The sequence below is a fragment of the Choristoneura fumiferana genome, chromosome Z, assembly GCF_025370935.1.
Source record: "Choristoneura fumiferana chromosome Z, NRCan_CFum_1, whole genome shotgun sequence".
In the NCBI taxonomy this organism is placed as follows: domain Eukaryota; kingdom Metazoa; phylum Arthropoda; class Insecta; order Lepidoptera; family Tortricidae; genus Choristoneura; species Choristoneura fumiferana.
The window spans coordinates 44,331,664-44,357,907 of NC_133472.1; the positions used below are offsets into that span (position 1 = coordinate 44,331,664).

General features: G+C 41.0%; 1 protein-coding gene across 1 annotated transcript in view; it reads left to right on the top strand.

Annotated features, from left to right (window-relative positions):
• The window catches only part of LOC141438010 (Krueppel-like factor 6), an 89,806-nt gene that overhangs the window by 55,949 nt on the left and 7,613 nt on the right, over positions 1–26,244 (top strand). The window contains exons 2-5 of the mRNA XM_074101634.1: positions 21,016–21,124; positions 21,254–21,481; positions 22,037–22,138; positions 25,453–25,602. Of these exons, the coding sequence (XP_073957735.1) occupies positions 21,016–21,124; positions 21,254–21,481; positions 22,037–22,138; positions 25,453–25,602 (589 nt within the window). The remainder of the gene's footprint in view (positions 1–21,015; positions 21,125–21,253; positions 21,482–22,036; positions 22,139–25,452; positions 25,603–26,244) is intronic.

Sequence of the window (26,244 nt, forward strand, 5' to 3'; positions counted from 1 at the left end):
GAAACTTGTCGGCGTAGTGTGTGAGTGAGTTCTTGCGTTACGGAGTGGGTGGACGCCTGTTCAGCCGTCCTTTATGCAACTTATAAAGGAGCGACTATACCGACTGCTTAAAAAACAGTGACGGTACGGAATCGCAGTGACGTGCCGTAAACCTTACGAGTTTTGTTCGGCAAAGTCCTGACGTTTACGGCACGCCACTGCGATTCCGTATTTTAAGTATTCATTATTGCCAGGGCTGTCATCGTTCATCCACCATTACCTCTCATATTTCGTTTTCTAGAATTTTTTTACCGTACAACGGCAAAACCTACTAGACACTGGCAAAATTGTCCTCCAAAGGACAGAGCCATATTTTTCTAAAAAACCAACCAAGTAGTGGTGTTTAGAGCATGCGATAAAAACGGTGTGCAACAAACGTCACTGCGGTTCCGTACCGTCACCGTTTTTGAAGCAGCGGTGTGGCCGTTTGCAACGAGTTTGTAGTAGTGATGTAACGAATATTCGCATTCGCATTCGCGAATATTCGCTTTTTTTCCGTATTCGCATTCGCATTCGCTAAATTTCTGCGAATGTTTTGCGAATATGAATATCAGAAAAAAATACAATTATTATATAATAGTAGGTTAATAAAATCAATTTTTATGTTTTTTTAGGTACAAAAAAAATACTTAATCTTTGGTAATTATTTATTTATTTACTTTGCGATGCGTTCGTATAAACTGGGTAATTCTCGGAACAAAGTACAAACGGAACGCACTTCGTTCGAACGAGACTGCCATAGACAATTTGGCGCCAAAACGAAAAACTGAATATTCGCATTCGCGAATGTCGGTAGGTAGCAGATATTCGGATTCAAAAAATTACATTCGTTACATCACTAGTTTGTAGTGGTCAGCCGAGCGCCTCGTTGTACCTAATGATCACGATCTCACGATTTTTCTTGCAAGTCTAAACTCAACTCGGCTTTAGGCAATGCGGCGTCATCCTCTACACTTGTGACACTATTTACCGGCCGTACAATACCGACATGGAAATATCGGGTCGGTATTATCCGTGCCGATAAACAGTGTCACCCGTCCACGACCACTCTTTACTGTACAATCCACAGATATAGGTTACACTAGATAACGCAAATGCATCTTCTTCGCGTGTCCGAACCCCGACCAAACGTCGAGGTTGGCCCCATACAAAGACTGACCGCTAACTGACTAATCATGACTAGTGACTGACTCGAGCCCCACGGCGCGGGCGGGCGGCGCATTTGAATCGATTTTGCGCAGACATCGGGGAATTCAAATCGCTAATTCGCTCTTGAGACGTCACAGTAGATATAAAAAAGTGACACGGTTGGTTTTCATACAGATTGAGGTGTTTGCGTTATCTAGTGTTATCTATATCTGTGGTACAATCGAACCATTTGATTACTGACCCATTATAGAACGTTCTCACAGTAAGTGTCATAATAAATTCCCTTGACAAGCGCGATGACACTATGAATTTTTCTACGATCACGTTCCACAGCGGGTCACGAGGGGTTCGAGTGTACTATCATAGTGTAATTTCTGACTTATGTAAATATATAACCATGACTAAGGCTGACTCATGGATAACCATGTATTAGCTCTAACATGCGTTGGTTAACGTGCCTTCAGACCTCGAACATCCATTGAACAGTGCCTTTGTTACGTAAATATGTTTCTAATTGTAGTTAGAGGGAGCACATGAGCAAAGATATAATTGTGTTACTTTAAGACAGTACTTTTATGTACATTGAGCGCATTTATCGGCTTTTGTTAATTGGGTAGTTAAGTTACTGAGCAAAAAATATCATTCTATGTATTACTATACTCCGTCAATAAGGTATTTGATAACTCCTGAATTTGCCAGGTCTTATACTTTATTATGAAAATATAGATAAACAGACAATTTATAGTGATTTTTTTGAAAAATCTAGGACTATCAAATATTTTTGCACGCTCCGTTGTAGCAGATACTGCAGGTGACTGTACAAAGTAGGTAAATATATCTAGTAAGAGCCGTGCTAAGCAAAATCAGGAAAATGGCGTAGTTCCCGCGGGATTTCATATTCGTTTCACTAGCTAGTTTCAAATAAATACACCATCGATTTTCTCTTTTAGTTTAGACATGCGATCACTGTATACATAGCTGTATAACGCGGTCATCCTTCCACTAATCTAAAAATAAGGCCGATCCGGATCATGAATCAAACCAAATGGATTCTAACCAATCTGTGCTATCCATCCGTTCGGCTATCACCGCCTATTTGTGAACCACTGTTGGGACCTCGCGATGTGGAGTGCTTGTTCTTGGTGCACGTGCTTGTGCCTGTGAATGTGCCCACGTAAACAATCACGTCACCATCATCATCATCATCATGGTTTTGGAACGTTCCATCCTTTTCCCAAAATACCCTTTCCCAAAACACCCGTTCCAAAATAACAGTTTCCTTAATCGACCGTATGCCAAAAGACCCGTTTCTGATAGCGTCCGTATACCAAAAGACCCGTTTCCATAGCGTCCGTATACCAAAAGACCAGTTTCTCATAGCGTCCGTATACCAAAAGACCCGTTTCTCATAGCGTACGTATACCAAAAGACCCGTGTCTCATAGCGTCCGTATACCAAAAGACCCGTTTCTCATAGCATCCGTATGCCAAAAGATCTGTTTCTCATTATACCCGTATTCCCAAAAGACCCGTTACTCGTAGCATCCGTATGCCAAAAGATCTGTTTCTCATTATACCCGTATTCCCAAAAGACCGTTTCTCGTAGCATCCGTATGCCAAAAGATCTGTTTCTCATTATACCCGTATTCCCAAAAGACCCGTTTCTCGTAGCATCCGTATGCCAAAAGATCTGTTTCTCATTATACCCGTATTCCCAAAAGACCCGTTTCTCGTAGCATCCGTATGCCAAAAGATCTGTTTCTCATTATACCCGTATTCCCAAAAGACCCGTTTCTCATAGCGTCCGTAGGCCAAAAGATATTAACAACGGGTGTTTTGGGAAACGGATATCAAGACAAACGTATCTTTTGGTTGAAGCACATTATGAGAAACGGATTATTTAGGAATAGGTAGTGACGGGAACGGTCATTTCGGGATTAGGTCTTTGGGAAACGGATATCAACAACAAACGGACGACGGGATGTATGTTTTGGGAACGGATGTTTTGGGAAACGGACAGAGCGTTCCGAAACCATCATCATCATCCCGGATAGACGTCCCACTGTTGGGCACAGGCGTCTCACAATGAGAGCGCTTGGGCCACTGAGTCCTACTAGCGCTGAGGTCCCCAGACAAATTTGTAGGTATTTAAGAATATCCTGTGTTAGGAGAGCCTCTCTCCTGAGCAAAATATACACAGTTAGGGGTCAGTTAGTTTAGATGGTTATATTTACGGTTGTACTTTGTTTTGCCTAATTTTAGATAAACTAATATTACTTAACTTAATGGCTCATTTTACTTAATTTTCATTTAAGTGAAAGTCAATTTGTAGGTATACAACTTACTTTACATAATTTGGAATTTTAAATGACCTCATTTTCATTTTGTACTTATAAACTTATTTCGTATACTTACCTACTGTTTGACTGACATAATTATTTTTCGTCTAACATAAGTTCGGTTCTGGCGCTTCGCCGGCCGCTGCCTCGGCACGCTCACTACGCTCGCTCGGCTCGCGCGCTGTCCTTATCTTAGTAAAAACGTTATTCAGATATGTAATGATTACTGAAAATAATAATCGACAAAGTGAGTTTTAAATAATAAAAAATATTCAACAAAACAAAATTATCATTAGTAAAAATGAAAAATTTACAAAATAATAATTATGAATAATGAAATTATACAAATTGACTTTAGACAAACAATTTCATTATAGTAAATATTGTTAGACAAACTGAAATGAGTGCAAAAAAAGACAAGTCAAAGAAATACCTATGTATATTGACACCTAGGTACTATCGTCAGTAGTTTAATATATTAGTACAATTTATTTCAAATATAAACTAAAAACAAGTATCTTAACTTAATCCGATCGACTGAGTACTTCGCAATTATTTCGCTTTGTAGAAATACCCAATTAGCGTTAATAAACAGTAAATTAAAGCTGTTTGATAATTAAAAAGGGATTTATTGCAATACTAGCTGATGCCCGCGACCCCTTCGCGATTCGCGGTTCCCGCGGGAACCAATTGTCCGGGACATAAACTATCCTATGCCCATCCCCGGGACTCAAACTATCTGATTTCACAGTAAACTTCAAAGTGACATCGCATTAATTAACAAGGAAATAAATGAGAGAGAGAGAGAAAGAAAGAAACATTTATTTACACATATTCGATACACATAAAAACACAAATAAATTTAATAAACAAACAGGGCAAGCGAAATAAAAGCTTGTAAAACCACACGCACACAGACACACTCCCAATCTTCTTTTCGCATTTTTTAAACTAAAAACTAAGCGGCTGTTTCACCATCCATTGAGTAGTGTTAACTGGCGGTTAGGTGTGATGCCGTCTCTATTTGTTTTGTTCGAATAGACGGAGACGGCATCACATTTAACCGTCGGTTAACACTAATCAATGAAAGATGAAACAGCCCCTAAATCTTTACATTTCTAGAGCACACACACATACGACCTCCAATTTAGCGCAATCGCGTACAGAGTACACATTTTTTATCGCACACAGTCCACTGTGCTATAAATATTTGCCTTATAAGCCGCGACTGCACCCGCTGTGCCGGGATTATCTGTGAATGGCGTGTATTTTTGTTGTGTGACTGTGACCTACAACACTTAGGGTTGTCACTGCATCCATTGATAAGCGTTAACCGATGTTTAAATGTGATGCCGTCTCTGTCTATTCGAGCAAAACAAATAGAGACGGCATCACACCTAACCGCCAGTTAACGCTAATCAATGGATGGTGAAACAGCCCCTTAGGATTGTCACTGCATCCGCTACTGGCCTTATACGAAGTGCAAAATGAGGGCTATCGTTTTTTGTCTCACTAGATGGCGCACTGTTGCGTGAGGTTTTTAAGTATGGCTTTCAAAGTCTGTTATTACGGGCGTAAAGACAAAGTTTTGATTAAAATTATATTTGATACACTTTAAAACCGTACCATAAAAATATCGAGCATGCCACAATGTTGCATAGTCCCCGTTTTGTTCGGAAAAAAGGGAGTAAAAAGGTTTTCGAAAGACAAAACTGTCTGAAAACACAGACATTCATTGCCTCGGAACGCATATTTGCCATAATTAATTTCAGATATTGCAAAATATTCACAAAATTATTCTAATTATAAATAAACCCGCGTAGCTCACCCAAAAACTATGAGATTTGATATTTCGTAGACCTCACGCTACACTAGCGCCTCTAGTGGCGAATTCATACGCGATAGCCCTCATTCGAACTTCGTATCTTGCCGTCCCGTTGACGCTTATGTTATTTAATACGAGAGTGAGAGAGACGGTGCGATACGAACTATGATTTTGGAATTTCGTGCTAGCCCTACTATGTAATTACCGCTACTGACAATCAGTGTGTACCTGTAATAATAATAATAATATGTATTCCATTTGGAAACTGTAATTTAACCTATAATAATTTTGTTTTGTTATAATAATATTCGAGCTTTGCGGTGAAGGAAAACATCGCGAGGAAACCTGCACAAACCTGCGAAGCGATTCAATGGTGCGTGCGAAGTTCCCAATCCGCACTGGGCCCGCGTGGGAACTATGGCCCAAGCCCTCTTGTTCTGAGAGGAGGCCTGTGCCCAGCAGTGGGACGTATATAGGCTGAGATGATGATGATGATGATGATAATAATATTATCCCAGCCTATATACGTGGTTCACTAATGTTTCGCAACTGTTTAATATTTCTGAAACTGTAAATTCATTATTTTTATAAAACTAACCTAACCTAACCTAAAGGGTTCTACAATAATATGACCTAGAAAAAATCCAGAAATATTTACAGTTTTACAGTTTGCGAAATGAAAAGTTTCGAAACGAATCAGGCTGCCGAACGTTAGTTGCGAAATGAACGGATAGGTACCCCTCTGGAACAGCTGATCACAGATTAAAAATCATTGTGTGGTTGGTGGCAACCCTAGCGGTGATCAAGTGTGTGAGTCATCGCTCAGAATAGAAGCTATGATGCAATGCGTTTTATTCTTTACAATAAAAAACGTAGTTTACGAGTCAATCCAAACATTGGGCCGTATGCACATTTATAAATATAATCAGGTAAATAATAGTTAAGGCTTCGACTGATGTGCCCATATAGTGTGTGTTCGTATAGAAAATTTTCCTTAACTTCTCGCAATTTTGTATATACGAGGATTGAAAATTTCCTATATTTCATTGTGAAAATTTCCAGAAATTTCCGAGAAATTTTCCAACTTTTTGGAAACCTTCCGCAACTTGCACATTCTGTACTTCGTACCTTGTAACTGTTACTATTGTTGTAGCAAATTAAATTAAACATTTATTTATATGTTTACTAGAGTTTACCCGCGGCTTCGCACGCGTAAAACTAAACTTAAAATTCCGGGATTTTACAAAATTCTCCTGGGAAATTCCAAAATTTACATCGTGATCTTGATTGAGGTTGTGTTAAGAACAACTGTACAAAATTTCATGACTCTAAACCAAGCCGTTGAAATTTCTAGATTTTATCCCTATCCCATGGGAATATCGGAATAAAAAGTAGCGTATGTGTTATTCCAGACGTCCGGCTACCTACATACCAAATTTCATTACTCGAAGCCCAGCGGTTGTTATTTCGAGATTTTATCTCTATCCCGTGGGAATATCGGGATAAAAGTAACCAATGTGTTCTTCCAAATGTCCAGCCGTCGTTTTAGCTCGAAGGAGTAACACACACACACACACACACACAAACTTTCGTATTTGTAATATAAGTAGGAAGTAGGATTTATTTCTTGTCAAACAAAAGATGACAAAGATTAAGCGCGGCCTTTGACGTCACGCGGAACTGCAAAATCAAAATTGATAACTCTAATCTATTTATTTATTTCGGCCCGCCATGGAAACATTTTGACTAAAAGAACATTGGCTGAAGCTCTAGCCCTATGAAATATTAAGACAAATGACCAAATATTTTGCACTTTTTAACAATATTACATATCAAAATTTTATGCATTTTTATTCACCTCTTTTGTAAACACGTGTGCCGCCCAAACGCAGCCGCGCCGCACGTGTGATCCCCTTACACTGTTTCAAAAGCCCGTGCCATTGCCTAACAGCAATTGAACCGCTTGACCCAGTTCTGGTTAGTTTAACCGCGATCTAACCCCGTTCGGTAACTGGCTAATTCGGGATACCACCCTGTGGGGCTGTACGAGAAAATCGAAGTTTGTATCGTACCGCCCTCTCACTCTCGTATTAAATAATATAAGCGTGAGCGGGACGGCAGGAAACGAAGTTAAAATTTTGCGGGCCACCATGGAACCATTTCACAGTAAACGTCATGGTACCAAAATTGTAATTCCTTTGAGGACGTTCTATGGTGTCTCATGAATTAAAGTCCTTGCCCGTACCTAGGCTGTAGTGTTACCATGGCCCTGTGATAACCGGCCGTTTTGAGGGTAACTTATACATCGGTTATTTTTAATTTCAGTTAATTTTAACATTCAACAAGTAAATATTTAATGAAAGAACCAGATAACTCACATCTTAATTCGAGTTTAAGTTTAGCTCTACATGTCAAATTAGCCGGTAAATTTCGAGCTAAATTCGATTTAAGACGTGAGTTATCTGATTTTTTCATTAAAGATACGTAAAATTAAGTTAATTTCCCCAAGACACAAGTGGCCTGACTGTTATTGTTTAAAATACAGGTGTGGCCTGTAATACGACCAAAAAATTCAAACATAGATTGTCCTCGTCAAACTAAACAACATTAGATCAGCGACTTTTAAAAATAATGGAGTGTTTGAATTTTCCTTTTTTTCATACAAATTAAATACTGCTATGCTGTCACGCTACAAACAGAAAGCATTTTGCTTTACATTGCTTCTTCGAATAAACTTAAAAGTGTAATAAAAATTATAAAACGAATTATTTTTATAAGTCGCTGAACTTATGTTGTTCAGTTTGACGATTATGGTCCATGTTTTAATTATTTGCTCATATTACAGGCCACACCCGGTATTATAATACTTAAAGTAAATAAAGATTTAATAAAGCTTTAATTTTTTAGTTTTTTAATGGCCGTAACTGAAAGCGTGCTTAATCCTACTATCCCTACTATCCCTACTTCCCTACTAATATTATAAATGCGAAAGTAACTCTGTCTGTCTGTCTGTCTGTCTGTCTGTCTGTCTGTCTGTTTCACGTCGAAACCACTGAACCGATTTTGATGAAATTTGGTATATAGGTAGTTTGAACCCCAAGGATCAACATAGGATACCTTTTATTCCGGTAGAGGGCGCCACCGCGCGATAACCTAGATCCGCGCAGACGTAGTCGCGGGCATAAGCTAGTATAATATTATAAATGCGAAAGTAACTCTGTCTGTCTGTCTGTCTGTCTGTTACGCTTTCACGTCGAAACCACTGAACCGATTTTGATGAAATTTGGTATATAGATATTTTGAACCCCAAGGATCAACATAGGATACCTTTTATTCCGGTAGAGGGCGCCACCGCGCGATAACCTAGATCCGCGCAGACGAAGTCGCGGGCTTAAGCTAGTCACACATATTTAGTAAAAGAAGGTCAAAAAGTGAGTGTTTTGTTTATGACGTTACTTACGTATCACGTCAATGTCACTCGTGAAGTTTGTAAATTTTACAACGTGACCTTTTACAAAGACTGAAGTTATTTTATGTCAAGTTTAAAAAACAAGGAAGAGGAAGAGGGATAAGTCCGCCTTTGTACAAGTATCTCATAGTTTGTCAATTGTGTTTTGTATCTTTTCTTTTGTACAATAAAGAGTTTACATACATACATACAACAATATAAGTTCTTGGTAAAAAAATGATCTTACCATTGTATAATTAATTATAAATGCGAAGCTGTGTGCTTGTGTGTGTATGTGTGTGTCGTAATATTGGCAAAATGTTGTCAAAGTCGCATCGTATTTGAAAAGTTTTTTTTTTTTTTTTTTTATTCGACTGGATGGCAAACGAGCAAATGGGTCTCCTGATGGTAAGAGATCACCACCGCCCATAAACATCTGCAACACCAGGGGTATTGCAGATGCGTTGCCAACCTAGAGGCTTAAGATGGGATACCTCAAGTGCCAGTAATTTCACCGGCTGTCTTACTCTCCACACCGAAACACAACAGTGCAAGCACTGCTGCTTCACGGCAGGATTAGCGAGCAAGATGGTGGTAGCGATCCGGGCGGACCTTGCACAAGGTCCTGCCACCTGCAAAGTTCCTTTAAACCAAGTAAAGACATGTAGTTTTTCGATATTTTCACTAAAAAAACATTCACATCAGAAACGCAGTTAGCATTTCATAATACACCGCAAACCAGTCGGTTAAAAGTGGTAAAACTCATGGTACAGTTACAAACAACAATGCAGCTATTAACACCACTCTCGCCACCATTTTATTCAGTCATAAAAACAACATAGAAATAGGGTAAAGTGTACTAAACCGTACAAAATGCTCTATTCATACACCCGTACCGACATAATTCAAAAAGCAACCATAATTACCTTGAACCAAGACTGATTCCAGCTTAATTCTAAGCATCCCGTACTCCATACGTGAACCATTATGACGTCACTCGATTTCCATCTCGCTTTGTCCCGTTCACGAGAGCGAGATCGCGCGCTCCCGAATCTAAAATTGGATCGAGGAGGGCTTTATTTAGGTAAAATATTTCATACGTTAATATTGTGTGGGTATGTATACGATGAGTACACCATACTCGTAAATATTCGGGTTCACGAACGTTTCCGAATGACGCCGAAGGCATTTCGTGTTACTACGGTACGCTTAACGGGTACCATGATACTCGAACCCGGCGACTCGGCGAGCGTGTTCCGTATCCATTGCGTCTCATGCGAGGTTCTCTAATGTCGGACGAGTGTTTCTACCGCGCAATGAACAAAACCGGCCAAGAGCATGTCGTACACGCCCGAAACAGGGTTCCGTAGCCATTACGAAAAAATTAAGTAATATTTAAGATTGGGTTTTTGGAATCTTTTTGTATTTTTTATTTCAATTCCAAATTTTTACTTTTACGGTCATCCCGTAAAACCGAAATTGAAAATACAAACTGAAATATAGATGCACAGAAAAACAGAAAAATAAGACCATCACTGGGAATCGAACCCAGGTCCCATGGTTGGACCATCAGTGGTGTAGCGGTATAGCACGCGGTACGGATTACCGAGGACCTGGGTTCGATTCCCAGTGATGGTCTTATTTTTCTGTTTTTTCTGTGCATCTATATTTCAGTTTGTATTTTCAATTTAAGTAATATTTATCTAAGGATTTCGTATTTTGTACGGAATCTTCCAAGTTTAGGTATATTTTATACCTTAGGCTGCTATTTACTCTTAAACTACTAATAATTCTCAAGCAAACTTAGCCGTTATAGTTTTCCTTGAAAGTTTGATATACTTACTACCATACCATCCTGAATTTATTCAAATTTTTCCACCCACCAGTTTAGATTTTAGAGGGGGGGGGACGCTCGATTTTCATGAAAATATGCACTTTAAAGTTGAATATTTCGCAAACATATCACTGAATCGAAAATTCGTCTAAGCAACCACAGCCACACTATAGGGTTGGATGAGAAAAAAAAATCACCCCCACTTTACGTCTATTGGAGATTTTACATACATATTCGTACAAAATTATAGCTTTCTATCACTGATAGTCCCTGAGCAAAGCCGCGGACGGACGGACTGACATGGCGAAACTATAAGGGTTCCGTTTTTGCCATTTGGGCTCCGGAACCCTAAAAAAAGCTTTTAAAAAGAGACCGATCTTGCTTACTCAACTAGCTTCAGTAAACTTCAGTAGGCTTATTGAGAAAGCAACTCAAGACACGAACATTTCCGACAAAATACGAGTACTAGGCCGTGGTGGCCTAGTGGTTTGACCTATCGCCTCTCAAACAGAGGGTCGTGGGTTCAAACCCCGGCTCGCACCTCTGAGTTTTTCCAAATTCATGTGCTGAATTACATTTGAAATTTACCACGAGCTTTGCGGTGAAGGAAACACGTGAGGAAACCTGCACAAACCTGCGAAGCAATTCAATGGTGCGTGTGAAGTTCCCAATCCGCACTGGGCCCGCGTGGGAACTATGGCCCAAGCCCTCTTGTTCTGAGAGGAGGCCTGTGCCCAGCAGTGGGTCGTATATAGGCTGGGATGATGATGATGATGACGAGTACTACGAGTGGACAGCAAAACATTATTCACATCTGTACCTATCTGTACTTATATCTGTACTAGTTTACTCGCGGCTTCGCACGCGTAAACTATCTGGTAGTTACAATTGAAATTCCGGGATTTTACAAAACTCCTATGAGAAATCCCAAAATTTATATCGTAATCTTCATTAAGGTGTTGTGTTAAGAACAACTATCCCGTGGGAATATTGGAATAAAAGTAGCCTATGCGTTATTTCAGACATCCAGCTATCTACATACCAAATTTCATGACTCTAAGCCCAGAGTAATCTGGCGCGCGGCAATGAATAGGTAAAGAGCTTTACAGACTGCAATGCTAGATAATGAATAGATTTCTTTTTCCCTCGTTTTTGGCTCGAAATTCGAACTTGTGATTTCATTTTGCTTAATATACAAAATGTACACACCCAATATCATATTTTCTCAAGTTTTTCGCGATTCCCAAGGTCAAAGAATCGAATTGCTTTAAAATTCCAGAGAAATAATGCGTTGTTTGGGAGAAACGTGTCAAAATGGTGTTGTAGAGCGCCATCGTGCTCTATCTCGTTTTTTTGTCCCGTTCTGGCGGTTCACTTTTATATTATAGATACTACGGATTGTATGTTAGTCTGTTTACTCATTCTGCACGGACGCCTGTAATCTAACTTCAATGTCACGACCTGCTTCTGTCGAAACGGCTGTCTTACAGGCTGTTTGCTTTATAGAAATAATCTCCAATTGAAATATGGCTATACCGTTGTGCAAGCCTTTCAGCGAGAGACTATTCGAAAATCCTTCTAATTATATCGACAGTGAAAAACAAGAAGTACTAAACCGCCAAAATACTTTTTCGAAATGATTAGGGTTCGGTACCTGAAAAGGAAAAACGGAACCTTTATAAGATTACTTTTTTGTCCGTCCGTCTGTCTGTCAAGACCCTTTATCTCGGGAACGCGTGGAGGTATCGAGTTTAAAACAAAAAGGAAAAAAAGAAAAGGGGATAAAAAGAGTAAAGGGATGAGATCGCCTTCGTACGTCTTATTAGCCTGTTCTCTGTTAATTTCATGTGTTTTTATGTACAATAAAGAGTTATACAATACGATACAACGCATTCAAAATATATAGATAAAAAACGTGTTTCCATACGAATTGTAGTTTCCTAGGTTTATTTTATTTAATTTTGAAACGGGCAACGTACAAAATTGTCACATAGCCCATAGGGCAAAGTATTAAATAACAAGAATGTTTTTCGTAGGTTAATAGTAGATTATTGTCGTGGCCTGGAAGTAGGCAATTGCTGGCTGAGTATGAGTATTAAACGGACGAGCTTGCGAGTCCGTTTAACTAATACGAAGCCAGCAATTGCTATTCCAGCCGAGACTAATATAAAGCTTTTCTCAAAAATGGTGAATAATTCTGAAATAGAATAAACTTTTTGTCAAAATATATTATAAAATTTAATTTTATTCCAATATTTTTCTTATGCTTTCCCGCCTTTTTTCATTAAAAATAAACTGCAAGTGTATTTTTCCACCGAAAACACCACAAGCTATTTCAGACCCAATAGAAAAAGTCCGGAGTTCCAACAAAATATCTGATACCGGCCATTAGACTTGGCTGTATACGACTTGTGCCAACATTCCCATGGCCTTTTTAACTTCAATAAAAAAATGTGACTGATTGCAGGCGCGCTAATTCATTATTGTCGAACTAGCGCGCCTGCAATCTTTTTAACTTTTTAATTTTTCGCTGACCATAAACTATGCACTTCACCTTCTGATATGTAAAGAATAATGTCAACTTTTACGGTCATTTTTGAGAAAAAATTGTTTATCCGTTCGATAATACTTATCGCATTGTCCAGCTTTGATTTATAAACAAATAAAAATTAGTCATCTTCCTGCGGTATAAGAAGAATCACGGGCAAGAGCCGAAATTCGGTCGCGTAACTTCGTAAGGTACTCTCACAAATAGATACAGAATCACTTGCGATGAGCAACGATATCGCATTATGCGCTTTGAAAGGCTATGATTGTGCTCTGTTTTGATAATAGCAAGCTAAACATGTATACAGTGCTGATGACGTGTACTATGCTAGCATAAAGAACAAACACACGAGCTTATATTTGATTTGCATTTATATTCAAACGGAAAATAGTCTATACTCCGTTTATTTTAAGGCTCGAATTAACGGTCAAATTGTAACACACGTTTCTCGATAGTTCGAAAGCAAATGCACCAAAATTACCTACATGTATATTACAAGCGGTATTTGATATGTTTTTATAATAGAAGTTATTACAATTTTAAATAGTTTACTTGTTTCATTTAAAAACGTGTGCAGATTTTACCGTTAAGTTTCAAATGTTAAAATAGTATATGTAAATAAATATCATGATCAAACTAATCTAACTAAGCAAAGCTTGTACCATGGATACTCGGCAACTATAGATAAATACATACTTAAATACATATTAAACATCCAAGACCCAAGAACAAACAATCATATTATTCATACAAAAATCTTCCCGGCCGGGAATCGAACACGGTACCTCAAGCTTCGTAGTCAGGTTCTCTAACCACTCGGCCATCCGGTCGTCTCGTCAAAGAAGATAGCTAGTAAATGCGACTTTTTTATCTCGCTAATCGCTCTGCTGCCTCACTCCGCTCCCGGCAGCCCCGAACAGAGAACCGCTCCGCTGCCCTCTCCGCTCCCCGCCCCGCTCACAGCCCCGCTCCCCGCTCGCGTCCACTACAGCCTTCATGAGAAACCAATCACCCTGTAAACAAACGGCTCGTCGCAGACTTGAGTGAAATCGATTCGCAGACAGCGGTACTTTTTTCTCTCCATTATCTATTGTTAACATTTCACTCCGTTTCCGTTTTTTTTGTCCACGGCCCCGTCACGCTTCTGTTTTGTTTAATTACTAGTTTGTTGTCAATTCGCTCTAATTGTTGGCTATCTGTGGTTCAACGAGTACTGCTGGGAATCATCATCATCATCATCATCAGCCTATAGCAGTCCACTGCTGGACATAGGCCTCCCCCAAAGAGCGCTGCGCCCTGTCCTCGGCTAGACGCATTCTACCAGCCCCTTTCGCAGATTGTCACTCCTTTCGGAAGGGTTTGTTGGATTAATTACCCAAAATAGTTATTTTATACCACGTTTGTGGCAAACAGGCATGCGGCCCGCCTGATGTTAAGCAATTACCGCCGCCTAGAAACGCTTGCAACACCCGAAGTATCACTCGCGCGTTGCCGACCCTGTATAAACCTTTTATACCCCTTTTGAAGACCTCCATGCTGTAACACGCTGGGAAAACCACGACAGGAAGTTCATTCCACAATTTAAGTGTTCTATGGAGAAAACACCTTTTGAACCGTACGGTACGCGACCGTTGTGACTCCAACATGTGGGGATGAACTCTCTGTCTATGGCGAGCGGTGCGATTGTAGAAAGTTGCTGTACGCATCATGTCAAAGAGTTCTTCAGAACACGGTCCGTTATAAAGGCGGTAGAACACACAGAGAGAGGCGAAGTCTCTCCTGAAACTCAACGGCTCTAAACCGCCTGTAAGTTTGGGATCGTCGATAATCTTAACTGCGCGTTTCTGTACCGAGTAGCAAAATTTCCGTTCGCATTTTTTCCTAATGCTTTTCTTCCCAATATTCTTTATTACTGAGGCTTATTTTCACAGTACAGAAGGAAAGAAAGAAGAAGAAAGAAAATTAATTATTTATAACAGCAGTGACACATTACACAGGTTAGGAAAAATAACAATAGGTAGTGTTGCCGCTATAAAAAGGTCCTGGCTCAGCATATCGCTGGTTGATAACCAGCACTGTTCTTCCGCCGGTAGCGTTTGTTCCCAATCAGAGTCGACACAGAATCATAGGTAGGTTTAGGTTATGTTAAGTCTGCATCGGCCCGAAGGGCCAAAACTACACGAAAATAGGAGCTCCGCGTCAGCGGAGCTCCGTCGACACTGTGTGTGTCGATTCTGATTGAAAAAAAACGCTACTGTGAAAATAAGCTTGGGAAATTGATCTAACAAATCGTACCGTCCCTCTCACTCTCATATTAAATTATATAAGCGTAAGCAGGACGGCGAGAAACAAAGTCTGAATTTTGCACTTCATAGTTTAGGGCCTGACTCATACATAAGATGAGGATAGATTAATGAATGTGATTGCGTGCGTCCTCGCGCTCGACATGAGATGTTCTATATTTAGGACTCTAGAGAAAATGTCCTAGGTCCCTCCGCTCCGAGCCTAGTTAGGTATGATTTCTAAACCGCTTTCCTGCGCCGACGCACGCTTTCCAACCATTTCCAACCGTGAGAGTTTTCCATAGGAATTAGTATTAACTCAACTACAATCGTTTTAAGACGAGACATTCGACTCTTTGACTGTTTTTTAGGCTTCCGTATACTTAAAGAGTAAAAACAGAAACCCTATTACTAAGACTTCGGTGTCCGTCCGGCCGTCTGTCACCAGGCTGTATCTTATGAACCGTGATAGTTAGACACTTGAAATTTTCACAGATTATGCATTACTGTGGCCGCTATAACAACAAATACTAAAAACAGAATAAAATAAATATTTAAGGGGGGCTCCCATACAACAAACGTGATTTTTTGCCGTTTTTTGCTGATGTCTAATGAATTTTCTATAGATGGTACGGAATTTCATCTAAACATCCAAACACCTTCACACAAACTTTCACATTTATAATTAGTATTATATTATATGATATTATTATAGTGAAAACGTAGTGTAGGGCGTCCTGAGGCACGGTGGACGGATGACCTTAAGAGGATCGCTGGCGGCGGATGGATGCGAGGGGCTGAAGACAGAGTGTTGTGGCGCGCCATGGAAGAGGCCTATGTCCAGCAGTGGACTGCTGTAGGCTGATGATGATGATGATTATAGTAGGCTTCCTTTTCCATATCAACAAACTAGAACCTTTAACTTTAATAATTATGTGGCAAAAGCGATTTTATTTTATTTTACAATTAAGTGCAGCAGCGAAGTTGAACTACGCTATGCGATGCTATTATTAAGTTATAAATAACATATTTAAGTGATCAGTTACTTAGTGAATGATTTTAAAGCAGTAACTGTTAATTTGCATGCTTGTAAAACGCTAAGCGAATTTTGATTAAGGGTTGTTTGGGAAATGTAAATCATGGAAGTTTCTCTGAAAAGTCACCTATATCTGACGCATCCTACCGACCCATATTTTATTCGACTAGATGGCAAACGAGCAAGTGGGTCTCCTGATGGTAAGAGATCACCACCACCCATAAACATCTGCAACACCAGGGGTATTGCAGATGCGTTGCCAGCCTAGAGGCCTAAGATGGGATAAGTACCTCAAGTGCCAGTAATTTCACCGGCTGTCTTACTCTCCACGCCGAAACACAACAGTGCAAGCACTGCTGCTTCACGGCATGATTAGCGAGCAAGATGGTGGATTTATGCACGCTTTGTCGTGTCAGATATCGGTGCTGGTGACTGTACAAACTAAAGGTTGTTTAATCATCATCATCATCCCAGCCTATATACGTCCCACTGCTGGGCACAGGCCTCCTCTCAGAACAAGAGGGCTTGGGCTATAGTTCCCACGCGGGCCCAGTGCGGATTGGGAACTTCACACGCACCATTGAATTGCTTCGCAGGCTTGTGCAGGTTTCCTCACGATGTCTTCCTTCACCGCAAAGCTCGTGGTAAATTTCAAATGTAATTCCGCACATGAATTTGGAAAAACTCAGAGGTGCGAGCCGGGGTTTGAACCCACGACCCTCTGTTTGAGAGGCGATAGGTCAAACCACTAGGCCACCACGGCACGGCGGGTTGTTTTATATTGGGTTTGATTTATTTCCGCGTACCCCTTCCACCTCCTTCTTCGCCCCTTTATTAATCGAATACGTGCAAAATCGTCGCTTTACCATATTAATAAATAACAATTATCGAGTTGAGTTTTTCTCATATTTAACGCAAATATTTATTTTCAACTAGCTTGTTGCCCGCGACTCCGTCCTTGTAGGATTCGGTTATCTCTATACCGCGGGAACTAGGGAATTTTTCGAGATATATCTATCCTCTCCTTCCCCGGGACTCAAACTATCTGTATACCGAATTTCATATAAATCAAACGAACAGACTTACAAACTTTCGCATTTATAGTATTACTGACGTTGCCTGCAACTCCGTCCGTGTAGGATTCGTTTATGTCTATCCCGCGGGAACTATGCAATTTTCCGGGATAAAAACTATCCTATGTTCTTCTCCGGGATTCAAATTATCTGTATACTAAATTTCATCTAAATCGGGTCAGTGGTTTAGACTTTATAAAGTAACAAACAAACAGACAGATTTCAAACTTTTGCATGTATTATATGTATTAGTGGGAAGTATGTCAGATCGCTCTGAAGCGATAAGACCGGCTGTTGCTTCATTGTCATCATCCCAGCCTAAGTATATACGTCCCACTGCTGGGCACAGGCCTCCTCTCAGAATGAAAGGGCTTGAGCCGTAGTTCCCAGTGCGGATTGGGAACTTCATTGAATTGCTTTGCAGGTGCAGTTTTCTCACGATGTTTTCCTTCACCGTAAAGCTCGTGGTAAATTTCAAATTAATTTGGAAAAACTCAAAGGTGCGAGCCGGGGTTTGAACCCACGATGGTCTAATGAGGCCTTAGGTCTAACCACTAGGCCACCGCAACCTAGAGCCTATTAAATACCTTGTTTTTTTTTTGTGTATTTGTTTTTTGTACTGATTACTATAGCTACGTATATTGTGGTGTTCAAAGATACATTTCCTTCCAATATATAGACGTGCAGTCAAGGAATTTAATTAATGAGCGACCATGGAACCTTTTCAAAGGAAATGTCATTACGACTTTCGTTGCTAATTAATGCGATGTCACTATGACGTTTACTGTGGAAAGGTTCCATGGTGGCCAATGAAACTCCTTGACCGTACAGTTTACCCGCGGCTTCGGACGCGTAAACTATTCGATCTGGTACTTACAATTAAAATTCCGGGATTTTACAAAATTCCCCTGGGAATTCCCAAAATTAGATCGTGTTCTTCATTGAGGTTGTGTTAAGAACAACTGTTCAAAATGTCATAACTCTGAACCCAGCGGTTGAAATTTCAAGATTTTATCCCTATCGGAATATCGGGATAAATAGAAGCTTATGTGTTATTTTAGACGTCTAGCTACCTACATACCAAATTACATGACTAAGCCCAGCGGTTGTTATTTCGAGATTTTATCCCTATCCCGTGGGAATATACGGATAAAAAATAGCCTATGTGTTATTACAGACGTACCAAATTTCATCTAAATGCGTTCTAAAGAGTAATAAACACACACACACACACAAACTTTCGCAGTCGTAATATAAGTAGGATTATTTTTAATCAAACTTTGAAACAAGGAATAAATTCGGTCAATCTTTTTTCTTAAAATAAACTTTATAAAGGTCATTTAAAAAAAATCCAAACACACTGTGACTCATTCCTGACAATGACTAGAAACCAAAAGCAACTCACCAAGCGATTTCCGACCTTCACCCTTCGACTTAAGATAGCGCTGGACCGCGCGAACGACTGCTGCTATGCTATTGTATACAATCAACGCGCTGCGATCTGCTATTGTGAATCTTATTTGTATTGTGCTAAGGTTTTCTTGGTGGCATTGTGAAGCACCGTTATGCGAGGCGCTTGCCCTATAGGTACTAACCTTGGGCGAGGGCGTTGAACTTTCAAAAAGCTCGATTGTTTTGTTTTATCCTTTTATATATTTTTGTCTATGAGTGTTTTTAGTAAAAAAAAACTATTTAGTCTTTAAGTTGGATTATCGGAAAACATATATAGACTGTTAAAGACACTCTTCCTTTTGGCTTTACCGTAGTCGAGTAAAAATACTGGATACGTTTTTTTTCTTTTGTCAATCAAACTAAAAATACAAAAATGCCCTCTCTAACTTGATTACATTTTCGCTCACTAGTTTATGAACTCGACTGTAGGTACAGTCACCAGCACCAATATCTGACACAACGAGCGTGCATAAATATCTGATACGACTCTATTTCTATGGCCGGAAGGACGTGTCAGATATTTTTGCACGACTGTGGCAGATTTTAATGCTGGTGACTGTACGCTAGATTATACAGAGTGAATTGGAGATCGTTTGCCAAATGACTTGGCTAGGTAGGAAGGACATTGTTATACAACCTAGTGTTATTTTTTACCCGACTGCCCGAGAGGAGGTTATGTTTTTCGTGCGTATGTACCTATGTAATGAATATTTCTTTAGTCCTCCCTGGTGGGTTGGATGGTTTTCGACGTATGAGGTATAATTAGATTCGTCAAAGCTGTTTAAGTTACGTAGTATAATTAATTTTTCAAAATGGCGTCTTCGAAAAAAATATGGAAGGAGGATTAAGTTTAAAAATTACTATCAAAATTAACTATAAATAGGTACTAACTTTATAGTACAAGTCTATAATTTTTTTTGAAATTTTTGAATTTCCATCATTTTGAAAAAAATATTTTTGTCTCAAATAGTGATTTACTTTTGAACTATTACAAAGTTAAATACGTTTCTGTTAATTTTTTTTTTAATATACATTTAGTTTTATTGACCTTACTTTTTGTATCATTTTGTATGGGTCAAAATTACCTGAATAAGAATGGTAAAATATTATCCATATCAACATCATATCAGCCGCGGGACGTCCACTATTGGGCATAAGGTTCCCCCCGTAGACCTCCAGTTGCTTCGGTCGGAAGTACTGGAGGTACTGTAAAACCGAATGGTTTCAATCATTCCAGATCATTTGGTCAATTGCAGTTCAGTCAACGTTGTAAATGATTACCTTGGTGCCTTGTCGCTTTCAGTCGTTACATGATTTCGTATGGCTTTTCAAACATGACGGTAAAGTGATAAGGTAGAAAAGTGATCACTTATTTATGACGTTGACTGTACCATTTTTATTTTCTTTATCATACTTATTTATTTATATATTATCCTAAAACTCTTAAACTATTGAACTTAATATTATTTCGAATTCATTTTATTACGTTAATAAAATCCAACGTTCAAAGCTTTAAGTAGCTAAAGTTAACGCGTTATTCATTGTCTGTTAAGCTAAGTTTACACTACGACACTTTACTTTCACACGGTACACTAAGTGTATACGCGAAGTATTTCTGTATGAACGCGAGCGTCATGTGTGTATACAATGAACGAGTGTCCCGTGTAAAGTATCGTAGCACAGATATAGATTACACTAAATAACGCAGACACCTCAATCTGTATGAAAACCAACCGTGTCACTTTTTTATATCTACTGTGACGTCTCAAGAGCGAATTAGCGATGTGATTTCCCCGATGTCCCCGCAAAATCGATTCAAATGCGCCGCCCGCCCGCGCCGTGGGGCTCGAGTCAGTCACTAGTCATGATTAGTCAGTTAGCGGTCAGTCTTTGTATGGGGCCAACCCCGACGTTTCGTAGTCTATTTGGATCTTTAGGCGGTCCGAAGTTCGCCGGGCCAGCTAGTAATACAAGAATCAACGTACTTCCAGACATGTTACGAGATGGATCGTTACCTCCGAGAGGAGCCACGGGGCAAGCGCCGCGAACCGCCCGAGGAGGAGTGGGCGCGGTCGCTGTCGTCCCCGCCGCCATCGCCGCTGTTCACCGTCACAGCGGTCAAGAGCGAGCCACCTAGCGACTCCGACGAGCCCAGAGGTAAGAGGAGCTCTGAGGTAGAGCCACGGGGCAAGCGCTGCGAGCCTCCTGAGGAGGGGGCGCGGTCGCTGTCGTCCCCGCCGCCGTCGCCGCTGTTCACCGTCACAGCGGTCAAGAGCGAGCCACCTAGCGACTCCGACGAGCCCAGAGGTAAGAGGAGCTCTGAGGTAGAGCCACGGTGCAAGCGCTGCGAGCCTCCTGAGGAGGGGGCGCGGTCGCTGTCGTCCCCGCCGCCGTCGCCGCTGTTCACCGTCACAGCGGTCAAGAGCGAGCCACCTAGCGACTCCGACGAGCCCAGAGGTAAGAGGAGCTCTGAGGTAGAGCCACGGGGCAAGCGCTGCGAGCCTCCTGAGGAGTTTTATCCGGTGACAGTCCGGCACTGTCTAAACCCTGCTACCCATTCCTGGATTTTTCCATGCACGCCCATCTTTTTTTTTTTTTTTTTTTTTTTTATTCGAATGGATGGCAAACGAGCATGTGGGTCTCCTGATGGTAAGAGATCACCACCGCCCATAAACATCAGCAACACCAGGGGTATTGCAGATGCGTTGCGAACCTAGAGGCCTAAGATGTGATACCTCATGTGCCAGTAATTGCACCGGCTGTCTTACTCTCCACGCCGAAACACAACAGTGCAAGCACTGCTGCTTCACGGCAGGATTAGCGAGCAAGATGGTGGTAGCAATCCGGGCGGACCATGCACAAGGTCCTACCACCTTAATCTATAAAGCATCTCACGTAAAATTTAAAAACTAACAAGTAAACAAAAGCATGTACTAGTGTCTGGCCGTTAAGGTAATACAATCCCAAAAAAAAACTTGTCTAAGCTTGTTTAACATGTATTATTTGGCGCAGGAGCAACGACAGAGGACTGGGCGTGCGTGCCGACACCTCCACCACTTTTCACCATCACAGCGGTCAAGAGCGAGCCGCCCAGCGACTCGGATGAGCCCAGAGGTAAGCGTTATTAATACCAACCAGCGAAATGCAAAATTCGGACTTCGGATCTTGCCGTCCCGCTAACGTTAACGAGGGTAGGAGGGACGGTACGATGCGAACTTTGATTTTCGAATTTCGTAGTAGCCATAGTTAGGACTGCACACGTTTTCGCTATACATTACGCGTGCTGCCAGGAACCCGGTGTACTAGGGTTGCCAACCGTACTATAATATATAGTATTGTACTCAGCGCTATTAGCTTGGCGGCCGCCCGGCTCGAGCGAGTAGAGCGAGTAATCGCCCGTCGTGCTCGAACACTCGCTTCTCGCTGCTCGCCCACTCGTTTCTAGTTACTCGCTCTGCTCGCTTCTCGCTCATCGTCGGCGGTGGGACAAGTGCCTTAATCTCGCTGCCATCGGTCACTGGCCCCCGAAGTGCAAAATTCGAACTTTGTAAGTTGCCCTCCCGCTGACGCTCATATAATTTAACACGAGAGTGAGAGAGACGGTACGATACGAACTTCGATGTTCAAATTTCGTAGTTGCCCCTCTGAGTCAGACGCGGTATCGTCCAAATTGTAACCGATAATCGAATGAAGTGCTGCGGTCAGTTTATCGATAGACTATCGATAGATGCTGTGGTAGCCTGGTTTGAACAATGGACTCTTAAACAGACATACATTTGAGCCGAGTTGAGCCGAGATCACACTTGAATTTTTCTGAATTTATCTGTCTAAATTGATTTTAGTTTTTAATTTACGACCTGTAAATTATTGCTAAACGACCGTATTACGCTGCTTTCCATATCTCAATTGTTTGAGACGATCTAAGTCTCTTATAGGTCACGTCATTTTTTTACTAAGAATTTTAACAGTAGCTTTTTAAACGGTTTTTATTTAGCTTGACCTTATTGTTGGGTCAAATTTAGTAATAGAAATTTTACCCCCTTCCTGTTGACAGATATAGGTAACATATTTAGTTCTGATGATAAAACTATATAATACACTAAGGGGCTGTTTCACCGTCCATTGATTAGTGTTAACCGACGGTTAAATGTGATGCTGTCTCAGTCTATTCGAACAAAACAAATAGAGACGGCATCACACCTAACCGCCAGTTAACACTAATCAATGGATGGTGAAACAGCCCCTTAATCGTGTATTTTCATTTTTTGTATTTCTTTTTTCTTTTATCTGTGTTTGCTGTTTACCTATTGTTTTTTTTTAATTTTGTTGTATTTGTGTGTCTTTGTGAATGTGTATAAATTTCTTCTTTCTTTCTTTTTTTAACCCTCGACGCAAAAAGGGGTGTTATAAGTTTGACCGCTATGTGTGTCTGTGTGTCTGTCTGTCTGTCTGTGGCACCATAACTCCTAAACGGGTGAACCGATTTGATGTTATTTTATTTGAAAGCAGGTTTTCTAGCGATGGCTCTAAGATATGTTTTATCAAAATCGGTTTAGCATGACAAAGACGAACAAACGACGACGATCTTGACAAAGTCGGGGGTTTTCCACTTTTTTGTTGGTTAAGTTATTAATGTACTGATATAATTTAAATTTTAAATGAAATTATCGATAAAACTACAAATATTTAGGTAGGTACTCACCCAACACTAGTTTGATATAGATGCGATCAGACATCCCAGCGCGTTCAATTAGTAATCATTCGATAGTTTCATTGGCTGCTCGATTGCGATTGGCCGAATCGGATTTTGGGCAATCAATGCGCTTCGCCGAATTCGGCTTTGGCGTGTTAATTTAGCTGGACGGCGCCGAACGCTGTGACTTCGATTAACGGAATTGCGTGTTTTCGGTGCGCAGAATTTAAATACGTTTGATTTTGGTAGTTTATACCAAGTGGCATTTGTGTACAGACTCGCAAAAGTTGGCGCGAATGGATTGAACGAAAGTAATGTGACTTTGATATTTTAGTAGCACAATGACAGGAAAAAAGTCGTGGTGGCCGAGTGGTTTGACCTATCGCCTCTCTAGCAGAGGGTCGTGGGTTCAAACCCCGGCCCGCACCTCTGAGTTTTTCCAAATTCATGTGCGAAATTACATTTGAAATTTACCACGAGCTTTACGGTGAAGGAAAACATCGTGAGGAAAGCTGTACACACCTGTGAAGTAATTCAATGGTACCTATGTGTTAAGTTCCCAATCCGCACTGGGCTCGCGTGGGAGCCCTCGCGTTCTGTGCCCTGTGCCCAGCAGTGGGACGTATGTAGGCTGGGATGAATGGACAATGACAGGATGTGTTAAGTGTATTCAAATAACTAGGTACCACACAGTCCAGTCGTGCAAGCTCTTCTGAGTCGACCTGTATTTTTATTATCCGACTGCCCGAAGGAGGATTATGTTTTTCGAGTGTATGTATGTATGTGGGTATGTAGGTCTGTCCATTTCTTTGGTCCTCGCTGCAGCCTAAACGGCTAGACGGATTTTAACATATGAGGTATCATTGGATTCGTCATAACTGTCGGAGTGACATAAGCTATATGGCGTCTGCGAAAGAAAAATGGCGGAGGAATGAAAAAAATATGTAAAATAATAATAATAAGAAAAAAAACCCGACTGCCAAAACTAAAAGGAAGAAATTTAAAGTTCAACAGTCGGGACCCATTTAAATCGTGACGCTCAAAAACTCTTAAGTAATGGGTCCCGACTGTTAAACTTTAAATTATTAACCTGAAGGATCTTGCGGTTGTTCTTCTGGATTGCAAGTTTACAACCCGAAAGAAAAAGTTTGCTTTCATATTTTCACGTTTCTATTTATTTCAAAGACCAAAATTGATCATTAGAATTATCCTGAACCTTATCGATTAGTAAATATAATAATAAAATATAACCTAACAACAAAAAGTTGAAAAACCTCCGACTTTGTCACTTCAAAGTTGATAAAACAGGTCTAAGAACCATCGCTAAAAAACGCTATTTGCTCTCAAATAAAAAAAAACTGAATTCAAATCGGTCCACCCGATTAAGAGCTACGGTGCCACAGACAGACAGACAACCACACATAGCGGTCAAATTTATAACACCCCTCTTTTTGCGTCAGGGGTTAAAAAAGCGAGTTTATTTTTTGAATTTTTAGCTGGTTCAATTCCAGGGTGATCTTTGAATGCAGTTTTGTTTTTAACTGCTGCTTAAGGTTCCACAAGACAGGCTCCGTCTAGTGTGGTGGTCATTAGCAAACTACTACAAATGTAAAACTATGTGGTGAATAAACTACTTTTTGAAATTTAAATGAGCCAACTAAAGGTTTTAAGGAGCTTCAATCTTCATCAATTTTGTCCACTCCGTATGCTAAAGATATCATTGCGCTGTCCGCAGACGAGCCAAGCCCCGCGCCGCGGCGGCACGCGCCCCGCCACCACTCCCACGCAGACACGAGGCGGCGCGTGCACCGGTGCGAGTTCCCAGCCTGCGACAAAGTGTACACCAAGAGCTCACACCTTAAGGCGCACAAACGGACGCACACAGGTGAGTCGAGAAACGAAGGTACCCGATGGTAGCTGCTGATAGCTCATGATAGCCGCGTGAGCAGAGAGTTCCCAGCTTTCGACAAAGTGTACACCAAGAGCTCACACCTTAAGGCGCACAAACGGACGCGCACAGGTGAGTCGAGAAACGAAGGTAGCCGATGGTAGCTGCTGATAGCTCATGATAGCCGCGTGAGCAGAGAGTTCCCAGTTTTCGACAAAGTGTACACCAAGAGCTCACACCTTAAGGCGCACAAACGGACGCACACAGGTGAGCCGGCAGACGAAGGCAGCCGAAAATAGCCGAAGGTACCCGATAGTAGCTGATGATAGCCGCGTGAGCAGAGAGTTCCCAGTTTTCGACAAAGTGTACACCAAGAGCTCACACCTTAAGGCGCACAAACGGACTCACACAGGTGAGCCGAAATTCGAAGGTAGCCGAAGATAGCCGAAGGTACCCGATGGTAGCTGAAGACAGCCGCGTGAGCAGAAAGTTCCCCGCTTTCGACAAAGTGTACACCAAGAGCTCACACCTTAAGGCGCAAAAACGGACGCACACAGATGACACACAGAGTAGCCGAGCAGAGCGAAGGTCCAGTTTTCGACACCTGAAGGCGCACGCAGGTGAGCCGAGGGGTGACGA